At 43.6% G+C, this 18,033-nt stretch overlaps 1 protein-coding gene across 1 annotated transcript in view; it reads left to right on the top strand.

The window, feature by feature from the left end:
* LOC135107964 (dachshund homolog 1-like) overlaps positions 1-18,033 on the top strand; it is a 128,895-nt gene that overhangs the window by 107,580 nt on the left and 3,282 nt on the right. Inside the window, 3 exon segments of the mRNA XM_064018455.1 lie at positions 4,380-4,510; positions 16,891-17,149; positions 17,661-17,980. Coding sequence (XP_063874525.1) covers positions 4,380-4,510; positions 16,891-17,149; positions 17,661-17,980 — 710 coding nt within the window.

Raw genomic sequence — 18,033 nt, forward strand, 5'->3', positions numbered from 1 at the left:
TAATTATTACTATTATTATTATTATTATTATTATTATTATTATTATTATCATCATCATTACTATTATTATCTTTATTGTTATTATTACTACTATCATTTATTAACTCTATGTCCACCTCAGGTCGTATCATTATTTTTGTACTATATTAACGTGTCAAGTATCAATATAAATAAGAATTAAAGCAACATTATATACCAAAATATAAATAGTGATTTAAGATGCTAATACATGGAGATTTAATTATTTTCTCCTCCAGCAAATTCGTCGTGACTTTAGGTAATTTTCTCGCAAGTGGAGGGGAAGGGAGAGGGAAGGGGAGGGAGAGAAGGAGGGAAAGAGAGAGGTAGGGAAGAGGGAGAGTGATGGCTTGACGTAAGGAAAAGGAAATAAAGAAGTAAGAGAGGAAAGGGAAAGTGGAAGATTGGACAAATGAGAGAAAGGAAAGTGGAAAAGAGGGAGAGGGAGGATCTAGTGTAAGCAAAAGGGAAGAAAGAAAATAAAACTGGAAACTGGAAAATGAGACGAAAGAAAGAAAAAGAGAAGTGGAAATTAGCAGAAAAGCAAGAAGAATTAGTTAAACTTAAATAAAAATCAAGAAATACACTAACAAACTTTAAAAATATATATTTCTAAACTCCCTCACCTTCTTACCTATTTTAACCTTCTCTTTCAACCCTCCCTCCATTTTCTTCCTCCCTCCCTCCCTCTCTCCCTCCCTGCCTTTCTGCCTCCTTTCGCTGCCCTTTAGCTACGGGTGTCCAGGTCATCAAATCCCAGCTACTGTCTGTGCGGGGCAAGTTAGTGCGGCGTGAATGGCCCTTGAGTACGAGTAGTTAGTGTGGCGGGAGGTAGTTGGCTGGGACTGTCAGTGAGTTAGGAGCGTGTTTGGGTGGTGTGTGGGCTTCTGCTGCTACTGTAAGGTGTAGAAGTGAAGAGAGGCGTGGTGTGGTAAGGTGACGGAGGGGGAGGGAAAGAATGCTACTGAAGGTTATAATGTGAAGTTACTATGAGGGAGAAGTCAATGTTAAAATTATCCTTGTTTATTCCTAAGTAGGTAAGGTGACAGAGAGAGAGAGAGAGAGAGAGAGAGAGAGAGAGAGAGAGAGAATACTGTTGAAGATATTAAGGTATTATTAGTATGAGTTTGGATTGTTTTTGTTTATTCCTAACTCTAAGACCTGACTTTTCTGTATGTGCTAAACTGAACTGTTCTCTTTTGAATGTTTGTGAATCCTTTGGTTCTGATTATGGAGAGATGAGTGAGAGGCAGAGGGAAAGTAAGAGAGAGAGAGAGAGAGAGAGAGAGAGAGAGAGAGAGAGAGAGAGAGAGAGAGAGAGAGAGAGAGAGGCGTGACGAACTAGTGATGGGTGAGGCAGAGTGAGGGAGAGGGAGATAAAAGGGGATAAGGGAGAGTTAAGAGAGGGTGAGAGGAGTACATGAGATTTTGGGAGGCATGAGGAAGGTGTCTGTATGAATAAGGACCGTTTAGAGCCACTTGTACCTGAAGGAAGGGAGGAAAGGGTCACCTGTCACTGTTTATAGACGAATTACGAGAAGACAGACTTGAAAAAACTCTAGAAAACACGAACAAAAATAAGAATGGACAAAAAAAAAAAAACATGCACATTACCGTATTAGTGAAGTAGTGAATGAAAAATGTGTTCTCTTAAAAGCTCGATCGATTGAGTTTCGCGTCCATAACATATTTCTTGCGGCTCGGTCTGGTCCGCGGCGCCGTGTTGTAAGTCGTGATAGCGTGATAAATGGAGCGGAGGCGATGCACAGGGTCACCGCGGAGGAGTCAATGGAGGTCGAGCAAACCCTGAAAGAAGGAGGAAAAATAATGAGGAAGAAGGATACCAGGAAAAGAGAAAGAGAGAGAAAAAAAGAAAAATAAGTACAGAAAAGGCTGGATGACATTGAAAGAGCGATAGTAAATCCTTGACTTTTAAGGGTTTGTAAAAATCTAATCTGAGAATTTATAAGCGGAAAGCAACACAAAAGAGAAACGAGAGAAGGACGGAGAAAGAAAAGAAGTTAGTAAAAGGGGAAAAAAAGAAAAAGACGAGAAATAAGAATGAAAATAAAAATGCATATGTCATGAGAAGATGATTATCACCAAGCCTTGTGGGAAGGGAGGAGAAACATATGTGGAGGGTGTGACAGGGGAGAGATTACGGAGAGAAATCATCAGACAGGCGGCGGACACGACAGAAGCAGGAGGGCGGGGAGGCCTGAGGCTGAGGGGCAGGTAGAGGGGCGCCTGGAATACTAACAGGGAGAGGGAGGGGCGGGAGGAATGCAAGCACGAGAAGCAGGCATTGATATATACAGAGAAAAGGGAAATTTATAGAGGATCACATGAGACAGAAGGTTGACTAAAGACGAAATAGACGATGAAAGAGAACGAAAAGAGTCAAGGGGAGAAGATACTGATATAGAGAAAAGGGGAATGAATACAGGATCACAGAGGACAGACGACTGACTGGAGACGAAATGGACGTTGAAAGATGGTAAAAAAGAGTCAAGGGGAGAAGGTAGATGAGGGGGCGAAGGAGTAAAAGGGGCAGGAGTAAAGACGCGAGGGTTTGCATGCGGAGGGGCGTGGCCAGTGGCAGCCGGGCCGGTGGAGCAATAACCTCAACATATTACAGTTTGTACACCCCAGACGTCCTCCCATCCACCAATTGATTACTGATGGATCGCGGCTGGATTGAAACCCACCCAAGGGAACTCGCGACCCGCACGCTTATCATCTCCGCGCGAGGGATAATGTTTAGTTATTATATATAGACACCTTTTGCTTTTTTACTTGTGCGTGTTAAGTTATTCACGGGGTAATTACAAGGCATTCCCCGCGGTATAGTTGAGGTGGTGGTGACGGAGGGAGTGCGCGGAGCCTCTGGAGTGTGCCGACCCTTGTATTACGGTGCTGTTTTAAGTATAGCTAGGCAATGATGTGTGGGAGTTGTATTGATAAGAATAACCTTGTAATTTTTAAAGGTGTTTCCACTATCAGAGTTATGTATGTGCATGTTATTAGGATGAATGGCGATGTTTTTTTGTTTTTTTTTTTAATGTATCATCTGCCTACTTTTTCTGACTTTTCTTTCTTTTGTTTATGGTGTACTGGATGAGTTTACGCGTGACAGATGAGGTTATGGTCATTATATAGAAAATTACTATAGTGACCTGGGAAGTGGTTTGGTGTTGATTAAATTCCACTATTGTTACCTGGTCGACCTCACCTGTAACGCTTCATCCAATCACCTTTTTGTATGTTTTCCTTGTGTAGTGTAATATGTAAGTTAAGAATTACTAATCCACTGGGTGTAATTGGTCCTCATTATTTCCCTTTCGGTTCAACTTCTTTCCTTCTTGATTTCGTGTTTAAAATTCTGACTGAAGTAAATAGTTTGTAAGCAGCCAAGACTTTTTTCCTAGTTTCCGCCTTGATTTAATTTGCCTCTTGCTTCAATATTTCTTTCATTTCCTTTTCATACATCTTCTTCACTATATTTTTGGGTCTTTATCTATTCTCCTTTCGTATTTAATGCCTTCTCGCGTTCCTATCGCCTTAAAAATCCTTTCTAAACATTTCCACACATTTTTCATCACGTCTCTCTCATGCCCCTTTCATCTTCGTCTCCCACCACTTAATTCACCTTTCCCTCCTTCATCTTTTATTAAACAGATTCATGGTTTCGTCGACTCTTCTCTTTCCTTGTTTCTATATAATCCCATACCTTCCTTTTCTCTTCAGCTTCTTAATTTAGTCACCTGTTCTTTAAATTTTCTCCCTTTATCTTCCTCACCTTTAAATCTCTCAGTTGCCGTCAGTTTTTCCTGTTCTTCCTTTCTTATTCCTATGCATTCCCTTTCTCCCTTTCTTTCCTCCTCAACTTATCATATTGTTATTCTGCATTCTCTTCGTTTTCGTGTTATCTTCCTCGTTTTAATTGGTTCCCTTATCGTCTCCCCTCCCTCCTTTTCTTCGTCGCATATTCCATTGTTTTCCTTTTCGTTTCCCTTCAGAATTTCTAAACTTCAAGTGTTCTTCCTTCTCTACTTTTTTATTTGTATCCTCCTTTCTTCTTTTGCTTCAGATTATTTGTTTCTTATTCCTTTTACTTTCTTCTTTCCATCTATCCTCAACTTCTTAAACTCACTCAATTTTCCTCTCTTGTTTCCTTCATCATCGCTTTCCTTCGTACTCTCCTCTTCAACTTCGTAATTTCATCCACTTTCCATCTCTTCTTACCGTTATCACCTCCTTAATCCTGTCCACGCTGCTTCTTGGTCTTGTCCTCCGCATGGGGTCCTCTCTACTAACCCTTATGGTGTGTTTATCGTGTACTGTTTTGTGCTCACGTCCAGCTCCAGGCCCGGCCGACCCCCTAAGCGAGCCTCAGACTTCATGACGATGTCGCCCTCCGCGCAGGACCCTCTCTACGACCTCAAGAAGCGACACATGGAGAACAGCCCCTTCCCCAACGGTAGCATGCCTGGTGAGTCTTGCCTTCCTCTTCTGTTGGGTTAGGTTAGTCTGGCTTTCCTGTTAGTTTAGGTTAGGTTAGTCTGGCTTTCCTCTTCTGCTAGGTTAGGTTACATTAGATTAGTCTGGCTTTCTGTTAGGTTAGTTTAGGTTAGGTTAATCTGGTTTTCCTGTAGTATGTTATCCTCGAATTTTGGATAACCCATTTGACTTCACTCTTTGGGGGCTGGCACCTTCACTAGTCCTTTTTATATATAGCCTTATTGTTGCCCTAGACCTGAGTCCACTCTAATATAAAAGTATATATTTAGGACGATTTTTTAATCAATTCAGGCATTTGCGTAATCATTTTTATCATTGTTCATGCATCTACGATTTTATTTACTTGATGTTCCTGGTAAGTCTTTTCTTATCAAGGTGTACCCATCTTTTCTTTCCTGGGTGTAAAAATCAACAAGTGTTTTGATCCCTGAACTTATTTTTGCCCCCTGGGTGTTCCTCCTTTGTGCATAAAACAGTAATGATAATAAAACAGATAAATAAACCAAGCCGTCAGAGGAGGGCAGCCGAGACAAGGCGCCCGTGCATACATTTACACTGGCAATCACATCCACAAGCATTCCCTCACATCCCGGCATCTAGGTCCTGTTGACAATGATATATAATTATCAACACAGACTCAGCGGGTTTCTCAACACTACCACTTCATTAGGGCGCCTGTGAATGCATCTCTTCATACACGAGTGCAGAAGTCATCAGACAAGAGTGTGTGCGTTCAGGGTTGTGAAAATATCTGCTTACATTCTTCGCCATTCATCAGCCAGTAAATGTCGGGTACTGTGATTCTTCTTCTGCTGCTGCTCATCTCGCAAAAATGTGGCTACTTACGTTACTTCTATCACTTCATCAGTACTCTTTCTACTCTCATGAATATGTTACAAGGACAAACAAACGAAACTTGTCTATTCAAGGAAGGTTTAATAATAATCTGTTCACTCCTAATAGATAATGGAATTAAACAAAAAATAATAGTTATAAAAGGTGAATTGTGCTATTTCTAATCGGTAAAAGGAAAATGACATGAAAAATCCTCTACAATACCAAAAATAAGTACATACAACTTTTTTTAATCGCAATGAATGGAGTAAACTCGTGTAGGTCATGAAATATTCAGTGCTAACATCAACAAAACCAACATCGACTATAGTACCAAAAAAAAAAAAAAAAAGAAAAAAGTACAACATTTTCTCTCTGTTATCGAGTAATAAATAAAGAAAACTCGCGTAGATCATGAAATATTTAGTGTTAACATCATCAAAGCATCTCATTAGTGACTCAGATTCCTCGAGGCAGCAAAACAAACACGACCAGTGGATAAGAAATATGTAAATCTTCCCTTCCCTTGTCCTCGTTCCCGTTCTCGCCGTCAGGAGCCGCCATGTCCTCGAGCGGCGCCGCGGTGCTTGCTGGGCTCTCTGGTTCTCGTCACGGGGAAGTATTGGGGGCGCTGACGACTGGCGTGGCCCGGACCCTTCCTTCCCTTGCCTCCCTACGCGTTATTGAGCGCTCGTTAGTTCATTATTGAGCCATTATTTAACGTTATGAGCTGTGAGAGGCTCCGGATTAATCACTATCGATCACCGACCAAATGTATGCCTGCCTTACAGCGAGTCGTCTTCTCCTTCGCCTCCCCATATGTACTGCACCCGCCTCGCCTCGCTCACCGCTTCGTCAGGAGGCGCCCCGGGTGTTCACGCCGTCTCTGATTGATGGTTTTAATTTGGTTCATTCTTTAACTGTGAGAAAATTGAATGGTTGAATAACTCTGTGGGTAATTGCCTTTTTTGTATGAGATTTTTTTTTCTTTCTTTTCACATTGAGTTGATTGGATCTTATATTTTTTAGTTTATTTCGTTATCCCTTAATATGAGCCTTTCTTTCGTTCCTATTCATCTTTCTGGTGTAAATTTAAATCGAAGAACAAAATCTTTAAAAAAAGAATCGATTACAACTGGAATTCCTGTTTATTTTCATCTTTTTTTTTATCATTAATAGTCGAACATGAAGCAATTGTATTGATGAATAATAGAAGCTGGGGAAAAAGAATCACAATTACATTTCTTTATTAATTTCCCTTTTTTTTCTCCAATTACTCATAAATGGTCAAGTATTAAATGGTTCGATAGTCCGGTTGAGCACCACTTGGTAAAGGACTGGCTGAAGGAGGAGGAGGAGGAGGCGGGCGGAAGAGCCTCACATTAAGACTCTGGCTGGGAAATATTACCACGAATATGTTAGCCTTCGGTGATTTGTTACGAAGCAGAGTGGGTTGTGTTGAGTGGTGGCGGTGGTGGCGGCGGCGGCGGCGGCAGGCAGTGGTGGGCGGGTGGTGGCGGTGATGGAGGCGGCAGTGGTGGTGGTAGTGTTGATTTTGGAAGCATGCGATGTTTTGGAAGAAAATCCCCTACCATTTATCGCTTCCATCAAACTTTACCCTCAAAAAATTCTCAATTCTTTCAGTTTCCATCATTCTTTCAATATTTCACTTCCTTTTTGTTGTTTCCTCCATTCAGTCTTCAAAGAATCTATGTATAACGTGTCCTTTTTCTGTCCTAGAGGAACCTTATAGCAAAAATAAGTCTTATAAGTCTCGAATATGTGCAATGAGGAGGTAGGAAGGGGAAAGTGAAGGGAAGCATAAGATAATAGTCATATCCCTTTTCTATCTGAGAGGAATCGTGGCGAAAATGAGGGTGTTACTGAAAAGAGTAACAAAGAGGAAGAGAAGGATGAAGTAATAGTAATAGGGAAGGATAGAATAAAAGAGAGGGAAGAAGGAGTGAACAGGGTAAGTGAAGAGGCAGAAATTGGTCTATTAATTTGAAAGTCTTCCACGTTCTCCTCTTCTCATTCCCTCGTTCTGCTATTCATTTTATTCTTCTCCCAATTCCTTTTAAATTTACTCCCACACATCTCTCTTTATCCTCCTCCTCTTCCTCCTCTTCCTCCTCCTCCTCCTCCTCCTCGAAAGAGTGAAATGCTTGAAATAGGAGAAGAGAGATTTGCAGTAACTCTTAAATGCCAAAACTCAGCATACCAATCAATGTAATGATGATGAATGATGACACCAAATGAATAAATAAATTAAAGAATAAATCACTGATAAAACATAAAAAAAAAACATCAAAACCCCCAAAACCATAAGAAAACAAGAAAGAAAAAAATTACTTTCGTTGCAACATTGTTAAGGAAAAGATAATGAAAGAATGAAACCAGGTGAGGAGAAGAACACAGGTGAAGCATGAAGCCAATTAAGCCTCGACCAACACACCTTTTCAGATTGATTAGTCAGAATTTAGGTGAAGAAGCGAACTGGAATCCTGACGAGGGCGAGGAAGGGAGGGAGACGCCGCCACGCACTACTAATATACGACTTCCCAAAGGGCGCCTCATGCATTTATTCAGCGTTATATTTCATGAGGGGCTGTAGCGAGGCGAGGAAAGGCTGGCTCAGGCGTCACGGGTCCCTCAGTGTGTGTGTGTGTGTGTGTGTTTGCAGTATCCGTTCTTCTTTCTTTATTCAATTCGTTTCATACTATTTTCTCTCTTTTTCTAATGTATTTGTCTTATTCTAATCGTTTCAGTTCTCCCCTTTTCTTCTCTTTTGTTTTCCTTCTTTCTTTATTCATTTTATTTAGTTTGTTTATTTAGTTTATTTAGTTTCATTGTTTCCTCTTTTTTTCCTTTCTTTTCTTTACATCCTTTCTTTATTTTTCTTATTAAAATAATTTCCTTCTTTTCCCTTTCTTTCCTTTTGTTTTCCTTCTTTTCTTTATATTTGCGTTACTGATTTTGTTTCCTTCCTTTCCTCTCTATTTTTTTTATGTTTCTCCTCTTTTATCTTCTTAGCTCTTTTTGCTATATCTGCTTTTTTTTTTATCTTTTATATTGACACTTTTTCCAATCCACTTTTCTCTTCTGCTCCACTTCTACCTATTCCTCTCTTTCTAAGTCCCTTCATTTTCTTTTTCCCTTATTCAGATCCATAGAAATTCAGTCCCCTTCCCTTCTTTCCTTTTTGTCTCCCTTCGTCTCCTTTCCTTATTTTCACCCATCTTCCTCATATTCAACCTTCACGAATCCTCTCACTTAAGGAAAATCAATTAATGTAAATTTTCCTTTTTTCCTCCTCTTTTTTCTCCTTCACAATCTGTAAGCAGGTGTGTCTTTCACTTGGCGCTTCATGTATTAGTATTTGCTTTGATGTTAGTTTTTATTGATCTACTTTACAAATACTTTTAAAACTTGGAGAACTTCAAATTTTCACTTCCTCTCCCCTGTTTCTCTCCTCTGTTTTGTGTGTTTTGTTGATTTTATTGATTTTAAGAAGCGATGTCTTGATTCCTTTTTCTTTCTACCTGTTTGTGTTGTAACGAGTACAATGAACAAGTAGAATAAATATTACAAAATTAAATCATTGTATAAGGAGTAATATTTCCTATCCACCGTGTTCCTTTGTAGACATTTTGGTGTTTGTTTATAATCTTTTCTCTTCATTCTTACTCGGTTTTGTGAAGGGAATTACGAAGTGCCCTTCTTTTAATGGGAGTCCGTCTTTTAACGTAACCTGAATGACCGTAAACAATAGAACGAAATTGCTATCGATGTCTTTTTGTTCTACACCCTCATCTTTCTTTCTCTGGCCCTCCTTTCTCTTTTTACCTCCCTTATGATACCCCCCTCTCTTTCCCCCTCCTCCTCTCCCCCCCGGTCTCTTCCTCCTCCTCCATCTCCCCCATGCTGAGTGACAGAGTGAGCCGCGTGTCACAACCTCACCACCTCCGCCACCCCCCGTGCCACACAACGTCTTCACTCGCTAATCCAAACATGTTACTCAGCCAAACGCACTAATGGCTTATTCATCGGTGGAGTTTACACGGAGGAATAAAAGCTCTTATCACGACCCCCTGGAGGAGCTCGATCAGGGTGTTCTATCCAAGGGGGGAAGGTGAAATCTAAGGTCCTTATTCTGAAACACTTCTTCGCCTCACCTCCACTACATTCCAAAGGCTCTAGCTTAAGTTGCACGGGTGGGATTTTAAGGATGTTTTTATGGTTCTATTGACAGATTAACAATATTTCTACATTATTAACAAGAGAAACACTTATGGGAATCTGGCTGCTCATCTCCGTGGCCTTCGAAAATAGTCGTGGTGAGAGAGCAAAGCGTTTCAGAATACGATCCTTAGTCTCTCTACCTTTTTCCTCTGTCTCGTCACCTGGGAAGCGTGGCTCACCTGGGGCGGACTCGCTTGGGAAATCGTGTAATGAGACCCGCTGGTACCTCCTCCAGGGTTTGTTCTCAGGGTATTACGGAGGGAATGAGCAGCGGGATTCGGCGGTGGCTTAGCGGGGGGCGACGTGCGATACCTGACAGCCCTTCCTGCCCTTCCTGCCCCATCCCTCACGCCGCGGCCGCCCTGCTGAAGGCCTACCACGCCGGGGAGGTGCTGCAGGCGCTCCTCGTGATTTAGTGAGGCATTTCCCGGAGTGCGAGAGTTGATGTATGTTCCTGAGGCCATTACCAGCGGCCTCGTTTTTCCTGCCATTTCGTCCTTCGCTTGGTACAGGCTTATATACACTTTCCCGCCCGCCTTCCTCTCTCCTCCTCGTCCATTTCTTCCTCCAGTCAGTCTAGTCCTCGTCAGTCTTCCTTTTGTTCCTCTAAGTTTTCTACAGTAACTAGTCTTCAGATTTGTCCTCTCTTAGTACATATTCATATTCCTTTATTCTCTCGTCCTCCTCCAGTTCCATTCAGTCTAGTCCCCATCAGTCCTCCTCTAGTCCTCAAAGTTTTCCTACAATGTCTAGTTGTCAGTTTTATTTTTCTTGTCTTATTATTTTTTTCCTTTTCTTTCTTTCTAGTTATTGCAGTTGTTCTTCCTTCCCAACATCCAGTTCTTACAGCTGTAAGCTCTCAGTCTACGAACCGAGACTAAATGTGATGTTGCCATGTTTTTAGAAAGGATTGCGAAGGATAAACAGTGTATATATGAGAGAGCAGCTGACAGAAATGCAGATAGACTCTCTCTCTCTCTCTCTCTCTCTCTCTCTCTCTCTCTCTCTCTCTCTCTCTCTCTCTCTCTCTCTCTCTCTCTCTCTCTCTCTCTCTCTCTCTCTCTCTCGCATGGTTTTATATCAGAGAGCGATGCGCAGATTGAGTGAGTGAGTGAGTGATACAAAAACACGCAACTCGCTGATGAATGGGAATATAAATAAAAGACCGCGATTACCTGGGAGTGTAAAAATAATGTTGCAGGTTTTGCGAACTGTAATAAAGCGATGAACGATGTATGCCTGATTGATCTAAACGGTGTGATGCTCAAACTCCATCACAGGTAATTGGGGCGCACCTGTGCAAATAGTAGCTCGGTCCTCACCTGTATCGTGATTGCCATTAATATCCTCTCAGGTGAACACGTGAAGCGCCGCAGCCTCCGCCGAGTGTTCAGGTTATACTGGCTGGTCTCGAGTTGCTTGTTTACAGTAAGGCGCTTTGTGACCTCATTGTTGTGCTTTGCTTCTGTGTGTGTTTTTTTTTTTTCATTGATTGTGTTTGTTGAGGATTTAATGTTAATGTTGTTTTTTACTTTTCGCCTGATTTCATACTAATTTTCTTAACTTTTTTCCCTTACGTATGTTTAATTTTTCCTTATTGTCCTTAGCCTTATTACCTTCTCTAGTTACTATCTTTTTTTTTTTTTTTAAGTCCACCGAAAAGAAGAAAAAAACATAACTCATTCTACTCCCATAAAAAAGAAGACTCTCCACTTAGCCTCCTTTACCTTCCCCTTCATCCCTCACACCTCTACCCTCGCTCTCCCCTCTCCCTCTTCACCTGCTCCCCGTATAGTCTTACCTGCCCCTTTCCCCTCACCTGTACCCCTCTACCCAGCCCCCATCCTCCCCTTCCAAGTTCTTAATTTCCATGGAGGCCACTTATGTCACCCTCATGAAAACAATACTACTACTAATCATACTGAGCAAAGGAAGGAAATGTATTAGAGAGGGAGAAAAAGAAAAAAGAACTGTTAGAGATTGTCTGATAAAGCTTCCACGGCTGTTCCTCCTCTTCGTACCCCTCCTCCTTCCTTCCTCTCCTCCTCCTCCTCCTCCTCCTCCTCCTCCTCCTCCTCCTCCGCTTCATGCAGCAGCAGTAACAAACCACAAGGCAAAGAAAAAAAAGAGTGAAGTCGTTACCTCAGCACAAACACCCTGCCGACGCACAGCCCGCGAACCTCTCCGCCTTGACGCTGGCCGCCACGTAAAAAATAACGACTGTAATTACCAGTGATTATGGAGAAATGGAGCTTGTCTGGTCGCGCCCTTGTCATTTTTCACAATGCCAGGGGCGCCGCACTATTTGTTCTTGACCGGCCGCCCGCACAGTCGGGGGCACGGCGGGGAGTTGGTAATGGCACGACGAGGAGGAGGAGGGGGAGGGGAGGAGGAGAGGAGCTGCCGACTAGAGGTGCGTCAGGCAGTGTAATAAACCGGGAAGTGGGATAATTTATGATGTATGAAGATTGGTTGGGTCTTGTCTCGCGGGACGTTTGGGCTTAAGATCCGTTTCTAATCTTAGCGCCTCGTATTAGGTCATTTATTTATCTACTCCACTTTCTTTCTTGTTTACGGTCGCCTCTTGTCCTTGACGATTTATCTACCTGTCTTTCTAATTTCCCTTACGTGTTTCGTGGAAGTCGTTCGTATAACAAGTGTTTCAGTGATTGCGAATTCCTGTTTCATCATGTTTAAGTCATTTATTTGTTGAATGATAATTAACTTGGCCTTGTTTTGTGTTTGAATGACGCGACGTGTTGTTTTAGTGATTACGGTCTTGTTTTCAAATACACTTCATTCTCTGGTCTTAGTACGAGTGATGATTATCTTGAGCCTTCCGTTTGGCATGAAAATAACGCTAGACAGGAGCAAACTTTGGGAGGCATCACGCATGGCCAGTGAAGGTGCCAATCAACCACTTAAGAGCAGTGCCAAAGTACAAAGCTCTTCAGTGCCTTCATGCATGACGACTTGGTGCTTCTGCTTCTCCTCCTCCTTTATCACACTCCTTGTCCTCCTTCTCTTTCAACACTCGTATCTCCAGCACTGATACATTTACTGTTTCTCTCAGTACATAATTCACGTCCTTAGTCGTATCTTATCACCATCTCCTGACGTTCTGAGTGTTTATTTTCTCAACTGTTCTCCGTTTACTAATCCGAATCGTATCTTATGCTTTTATTGTTTTTCCAGCGTTTAGAGAATAATTTACTACCGCGTGTATCTGTGGCCGTTCATCACGCAGTGTTTTTGCAGATTTGTGTCTTAAATCACGTGCCTTATACCCACACGGCTTAATCACGTCCCGGCTCCTTGGTTTATCTGGCAAGTCCTCCCAGTTTGTGCTGTGTGTGTGTGTGTGTGTGTGTGTGTGTGTGTGTGTGTGTGTGTGTGTGTGTGTGTGTGCCCATCCATCTCCATTATGATGTTTTCTTGTGAGAGTATGTCTGTATTTTGTAGCTTGTGTATTTTTAGTGTTTACGTTAGGTGATTAGTGGATAGGAGAATGGATGTGGATAGATAAGTGCATAGATGGATATGTAGATAGATGAATGAATGAATACAAACGTAATCTCAAAAAAAAATACACCTAAGTACAAGCAAATACACACACACACACACACACACACACACACACACACACACACACACACACACACACACACACACACACACACACATACATACATGCATGCATGCACAAATACATTCACACAAACACATATAAGGAAAGTTCTTATATATAAACATGCATGCATATGTACCCATCAATCTCACACACACACACACACACACACACACACACACACACACACACACACACACACACACACACACACACACACACACACACAGAGAGAGAGAGAGAGAGAGTACAAATAAATATGAAAACAAAGGAGAAATGAAGAAATGGGCAATGCATACTTTAATAAACTTAATTAATATCAGAGCCAAGAAGCGAAATGAGAAAGAGAGAGAGAACAAGGCCGAGGAAGAGAGAGGTTGGGAAAGGAAGGGAGAGAGAGAAAAAAAAAGGAAGAGCACGATTAATCAGTGTGGACTGGAAATACCGATCTCTAAATATTTGTTTAATCATCTAAATGGTTCATTTATCAGACGGGAGAGGGCAAGGGGAGAGCAAGGGAGAGGAGAGGAGAGGAGAGGATGGAGAAGGAAAGGTAAAGAAGGAAAGACAGGACAGGAGAGGACAGAGAATAGAAGAAGAGAATGGAGGAGATAAGTGAGAATAGAGAACAGGATAAGAAAGAGGACAGAATCGAGAAGAAAGGAAGTGAAAATGGAGGAAAGAATGATATAGGAGATGGAGAAGAGAAGAAACGAGAGTTGATACATGCTTGTGAAAAACAGAGGAGAATAGAAAATAAGGAAAGGAGAGAAAATGAGCAGGTAAAAATTGAAACACAGGAGCGGATGGGTAAGAAAAGACGAGAGAAGAGAATGAGTGAAGATGGAGAGGGAGAAGAGAGATGGAAGATGAGCAACAACCTCCATTTGTACCTTCATCTTCACCCTCCACATCATTTTTTTTGAGCCACCGCCCCTCCTCCTCCTCCTCCTCCTCCTCCTCCTCCTCCCCACTTCAGAGAGAAAAAAGAGACATAGATAGACAACTGATGATAAGGAAGAAACAGAATAACAGAAGAGATACAAGTTTGGAAAGAAACAAAGGAAGGAGGGAGAGAAGAGGAGGAAAGTTAGATAAGAAGGAATGGAAGAAGAGACGGAAAGTTTGATAAGAAGGAAAAGAAGAAGAGTAGAAAAGGAGGAAAGTTAGATAAGAAACAATAGAGGGAAGAAGAAAAGAATAGGAGGAAACTTAGATAAGAGGCGAGGGAAGGTACCAGGGAGAGAGAGAGGAGAGGAGGAGGAGGAGGAGGAGAATATAGGAGTGGCGTAGGATCCTGTATGGTGACGAAGGACTCCGCGAAGGGCCTCGATGCCACCGCCGTCATCTGGATCACGAAAAAACGTTTAAAGATAATCACTTTGCCTTAATTGCTACAACTTGAGCTAATGGCTTACTTGAAGGGAAAGGAGAGGACGCAGCCACGCCACTGGGAGAGAGAGAGAGAGAGAGAGAGAGAGAGAGAGAGAGAGAGAGAGAGAGAGAGAGAGAGAGAGAGAGAGAGAGAGAGAGAGAGAGAGAGAGACGGAAACCACAGCGACACTTATTCACAGTCGACCGCCATCAAAAAAATATGAAATAAATAAAAAGATAATGAGATAAAACAACATGGCATTTCCTTAGTTTATGGAATGCTGTGTTTCTCTCTCTCTCTCTCTCTCTCTCTCTCTCTCTCTCTCTCTCTCTCTCTCTCTCTCTCTCTCTCTCTCTCTGTAAGCTATATTTACCTGTGATGTACGTACCTTTTAACACATATCAGCGTAATTGATAGATTGAAGGGAAAAATGAGGCTTAGTTGTGCAGTGTTGCTTGTGATGGTGGCGGCGGTGCTGGTGGTGGCGGTGATGGTGGTGGTGGTGGTGGTGGTGGTGGTGGTGGCGGCGGCGACGTGATGATGAAAAATAGTACTAAACAATGCATTTCCCAATAGCGCATCAGTGAGTAAAGTAAGTGATGCATTTGGTTGAATATGTATATCACGTGTGCTTTAGGAATTCATGGCGTTGGGGGAAGGAAATGGCTGAGGGAATTTTTGTGAAGTATTTACGTGTCATTTGAAGATAAGGCGAATTGTTTGATTGGTGAGGATGAACCCGCGGGACGAGACTAGACGGCACGAGAACAGGAAATTTGTAGGAGGAGGAGGAGGAGGAGGAGGAGGAGGAGAATGGAAAGGAAACGGAGGAGGAGGAGGAGTAAAACTGCAAGAAAATATGAATGTCTATAAATGTTCTGAGTTACAATTGTGTCGAAGAGTTTTCAGTAATTTATGAACGATAATATAAATGATACAATATTAAAGATATAAAGTTGAGAACCACACTGGAGGAGGAGGAGCGGGCAGGGAGGGAGCAGGGTTCAGTACACCACTGCGGGTCGGGGAACGTCTGTCGGGCGGTGCTGCATTATAACCATTACTCACTCTGTACGAATCGCCTCCCAGCCTCTGCCGCCCTCGCCCGCTCCTGCCCTGCCTCACTCCGCAGCCTTTGTCTCCTCCCCGCCACTCGCCTGCTAAGTATTCCTCATCTGGCATCTCCTCCTCCCAGGGTGGTAGATGCTCGCAGGAGAGGTATTTTCTAGGATGTGTCATGAATATTCCTTGTTGTTGCCTTCTTCGGACGCGAAATATAGTCGCTGATTTGATTCTTCCTTTGACCTTGAAGTCTCAACATGGCCGCCTTGACTCACGTGTTGCTAGCACACCATTTTCTCTCGTATAAAGTCACACACTTCCTTAAGGTTTCGTGGGAAATTTTTAAGAATTATGTAAACAGAGTAGTCTGGAATGCTGCCTTGCCGCCTCCTTCCGCCGCCAGAGGGCCAGTGAGGGCGAGTCATGAATGGCGCAGAAAACTGGCGTGTTGGCAGCTGGGGCGGCGAGTCCTGAGGTGTGACAGCAACATGCTTCGGCAGTGTTGGTTGTTTTTATCGGGCGCAATCTGGCGCAGGAGATCAGTGTTACCAATGACTCACGGTGTTTAGGGTGTTGGGGTCTGTTCCAGGCGTCACCCAGACACGCCCTGTGCTCATGTCAGTCCCGCGGGTGACACCACGCAGCCCAGGGCACCAACACACCACCCTGTGCAGGACAGCTGTTTTGAAGGGCTGTGTGGTGTGTTCCTGCGGGCTGGGGGCACAGGGGCGGTGCAGTGACTGCTTCCTCCCCTACCTCCGACCACCTCTAGCACCTCGCCGCCCGGCCGGCTGTCCTCTCGCCTCCCTCCACGGCTGCCTCGCTTCAGGAGCGGCGACAGTCTGTCTCCAGCGTAAATCAAACCCACTGACAGTGGAATGAAATGTTTTGACAGGCCGTGGCAGCGCCCTGATGGATGGTCTTTCCTGGGTGTTGCTTTCAATAAACATTGCAATTTGCGCTATATTTTTTTTACACTTTTTTCTGAAATGTTAATTACTAATTAGGTCCCACGGGTCGTCCTTGCCCCAAGAAGGAAATTGTGATGAGATGCAGCTTGAACTAAAATTAAGCTACAGTTTAGGATGCAGGCACCGTCAGTGTGTGTCGCGGCGGGTTCCTGCTGTATGCTGTGGTGACAGGTTGTGTAGGTGACCCGTCACAGGTGAACCTCGACACGTGGTAAAGTGACGCTGTTTCTCCTCCGCAGGTGACCTGCGCCAGGACAAGTCACCGCTGCTGGCCAACGGCTACCACGCGCCGCCGCATTTCAATCCCCTGCAGTACATGGCTCACCACATGGCTGGCCTGGGCTACCCTCCGCTGCTGCCTGGTGGTCTGCCCGGCGGCCTGCCTGGCGGTCTACCCGGTGGCCTTCCCGGAGGACATCCCGTCGGCCCACACCCCATCTCCCCCAACGAAGCCTCCCCCCTCAAGCACCCACACATCACCCCCGAGACCTTGGCTAAGTAGGTTCATGCAATCCTTTCTCTCGCCCTTCCTGCACAAGCAGTGAAATCACTGGTATATATGTTATTGGTCACTTAAGGTTGCAGAAATAACATGCTATAATTATCAGATATAAATAAATTCCTTTGAAATAATAAGCATAGAGGCTAATTAACTTGAATATATGAAGGCCATTGTTTAATGCCAGACACATGCCTTTAAGGAAAATCATTGTCAGAATTACTTGAAACAGTATCGTAGTGACCTTCCTTGTTTGTTCATCAAAAGACTTGTAGAGTACGTATCTAATATTAGTTTATATTAACACGAGAAATCAGTGACAACCCTTTATGTAAAAATGTAAAACCATTCACTTAGAGTTGAATTTTCACAAACTATGAGGATCGGAATTCTTGAGAAGTTTCACTGACCTCAAGATTTATGCGTTCAAAACCCAAAGCTTTATTTTTGGAGCGTACAAGGTTAGCGTCCTCACTCCTGCTAACGTCAGCTGTGTTGTTGTCGCCGCAGGATGCATGAGGAGCGGGTTGAGCGTGAACGACAGACGGCCCTCGACCAGCGGCGGGGCCTGACCCCCACCAGCATGGCCGGTCCCCACCCCATGCTGCCCACCTCCACCCACGAGGACATCCACCCGCCCACCTCCCCCGTCCTTAATCTCTCTAAGGGCGCTGCCTCCGAGGGGACTCAGGAGGAGCGCGAGGAGGAGCGGGAACACGATCTGGTCAGCCACGACTCCGGCCGCGACTTGCACGACGAGGAGCGACGCCACACGCAGGGCGACGACGACCGATTCTCAGACATGGACGAGGACGAGGAGAAGGATGAAGGTGAGCGTTGGTTCCGTTATCGCTTGCTTGAGCACTGGAAACAATACACCTAA

Source organism: Scylla paramamosain, chromosome 16 (genome assembly GCF_035594125.1).
Source record: "Scylla paramamosain isolate STU-SP2022 chromosome 16, ASM3559412v1, whole genome shotgun sequence".
Taxonomy (NCBI): Eukaryota; Metazoa; Arthropoda; class Malacostraca; order Decapoda; family Portunidae; genus Scylla; species Scylla paramamosain.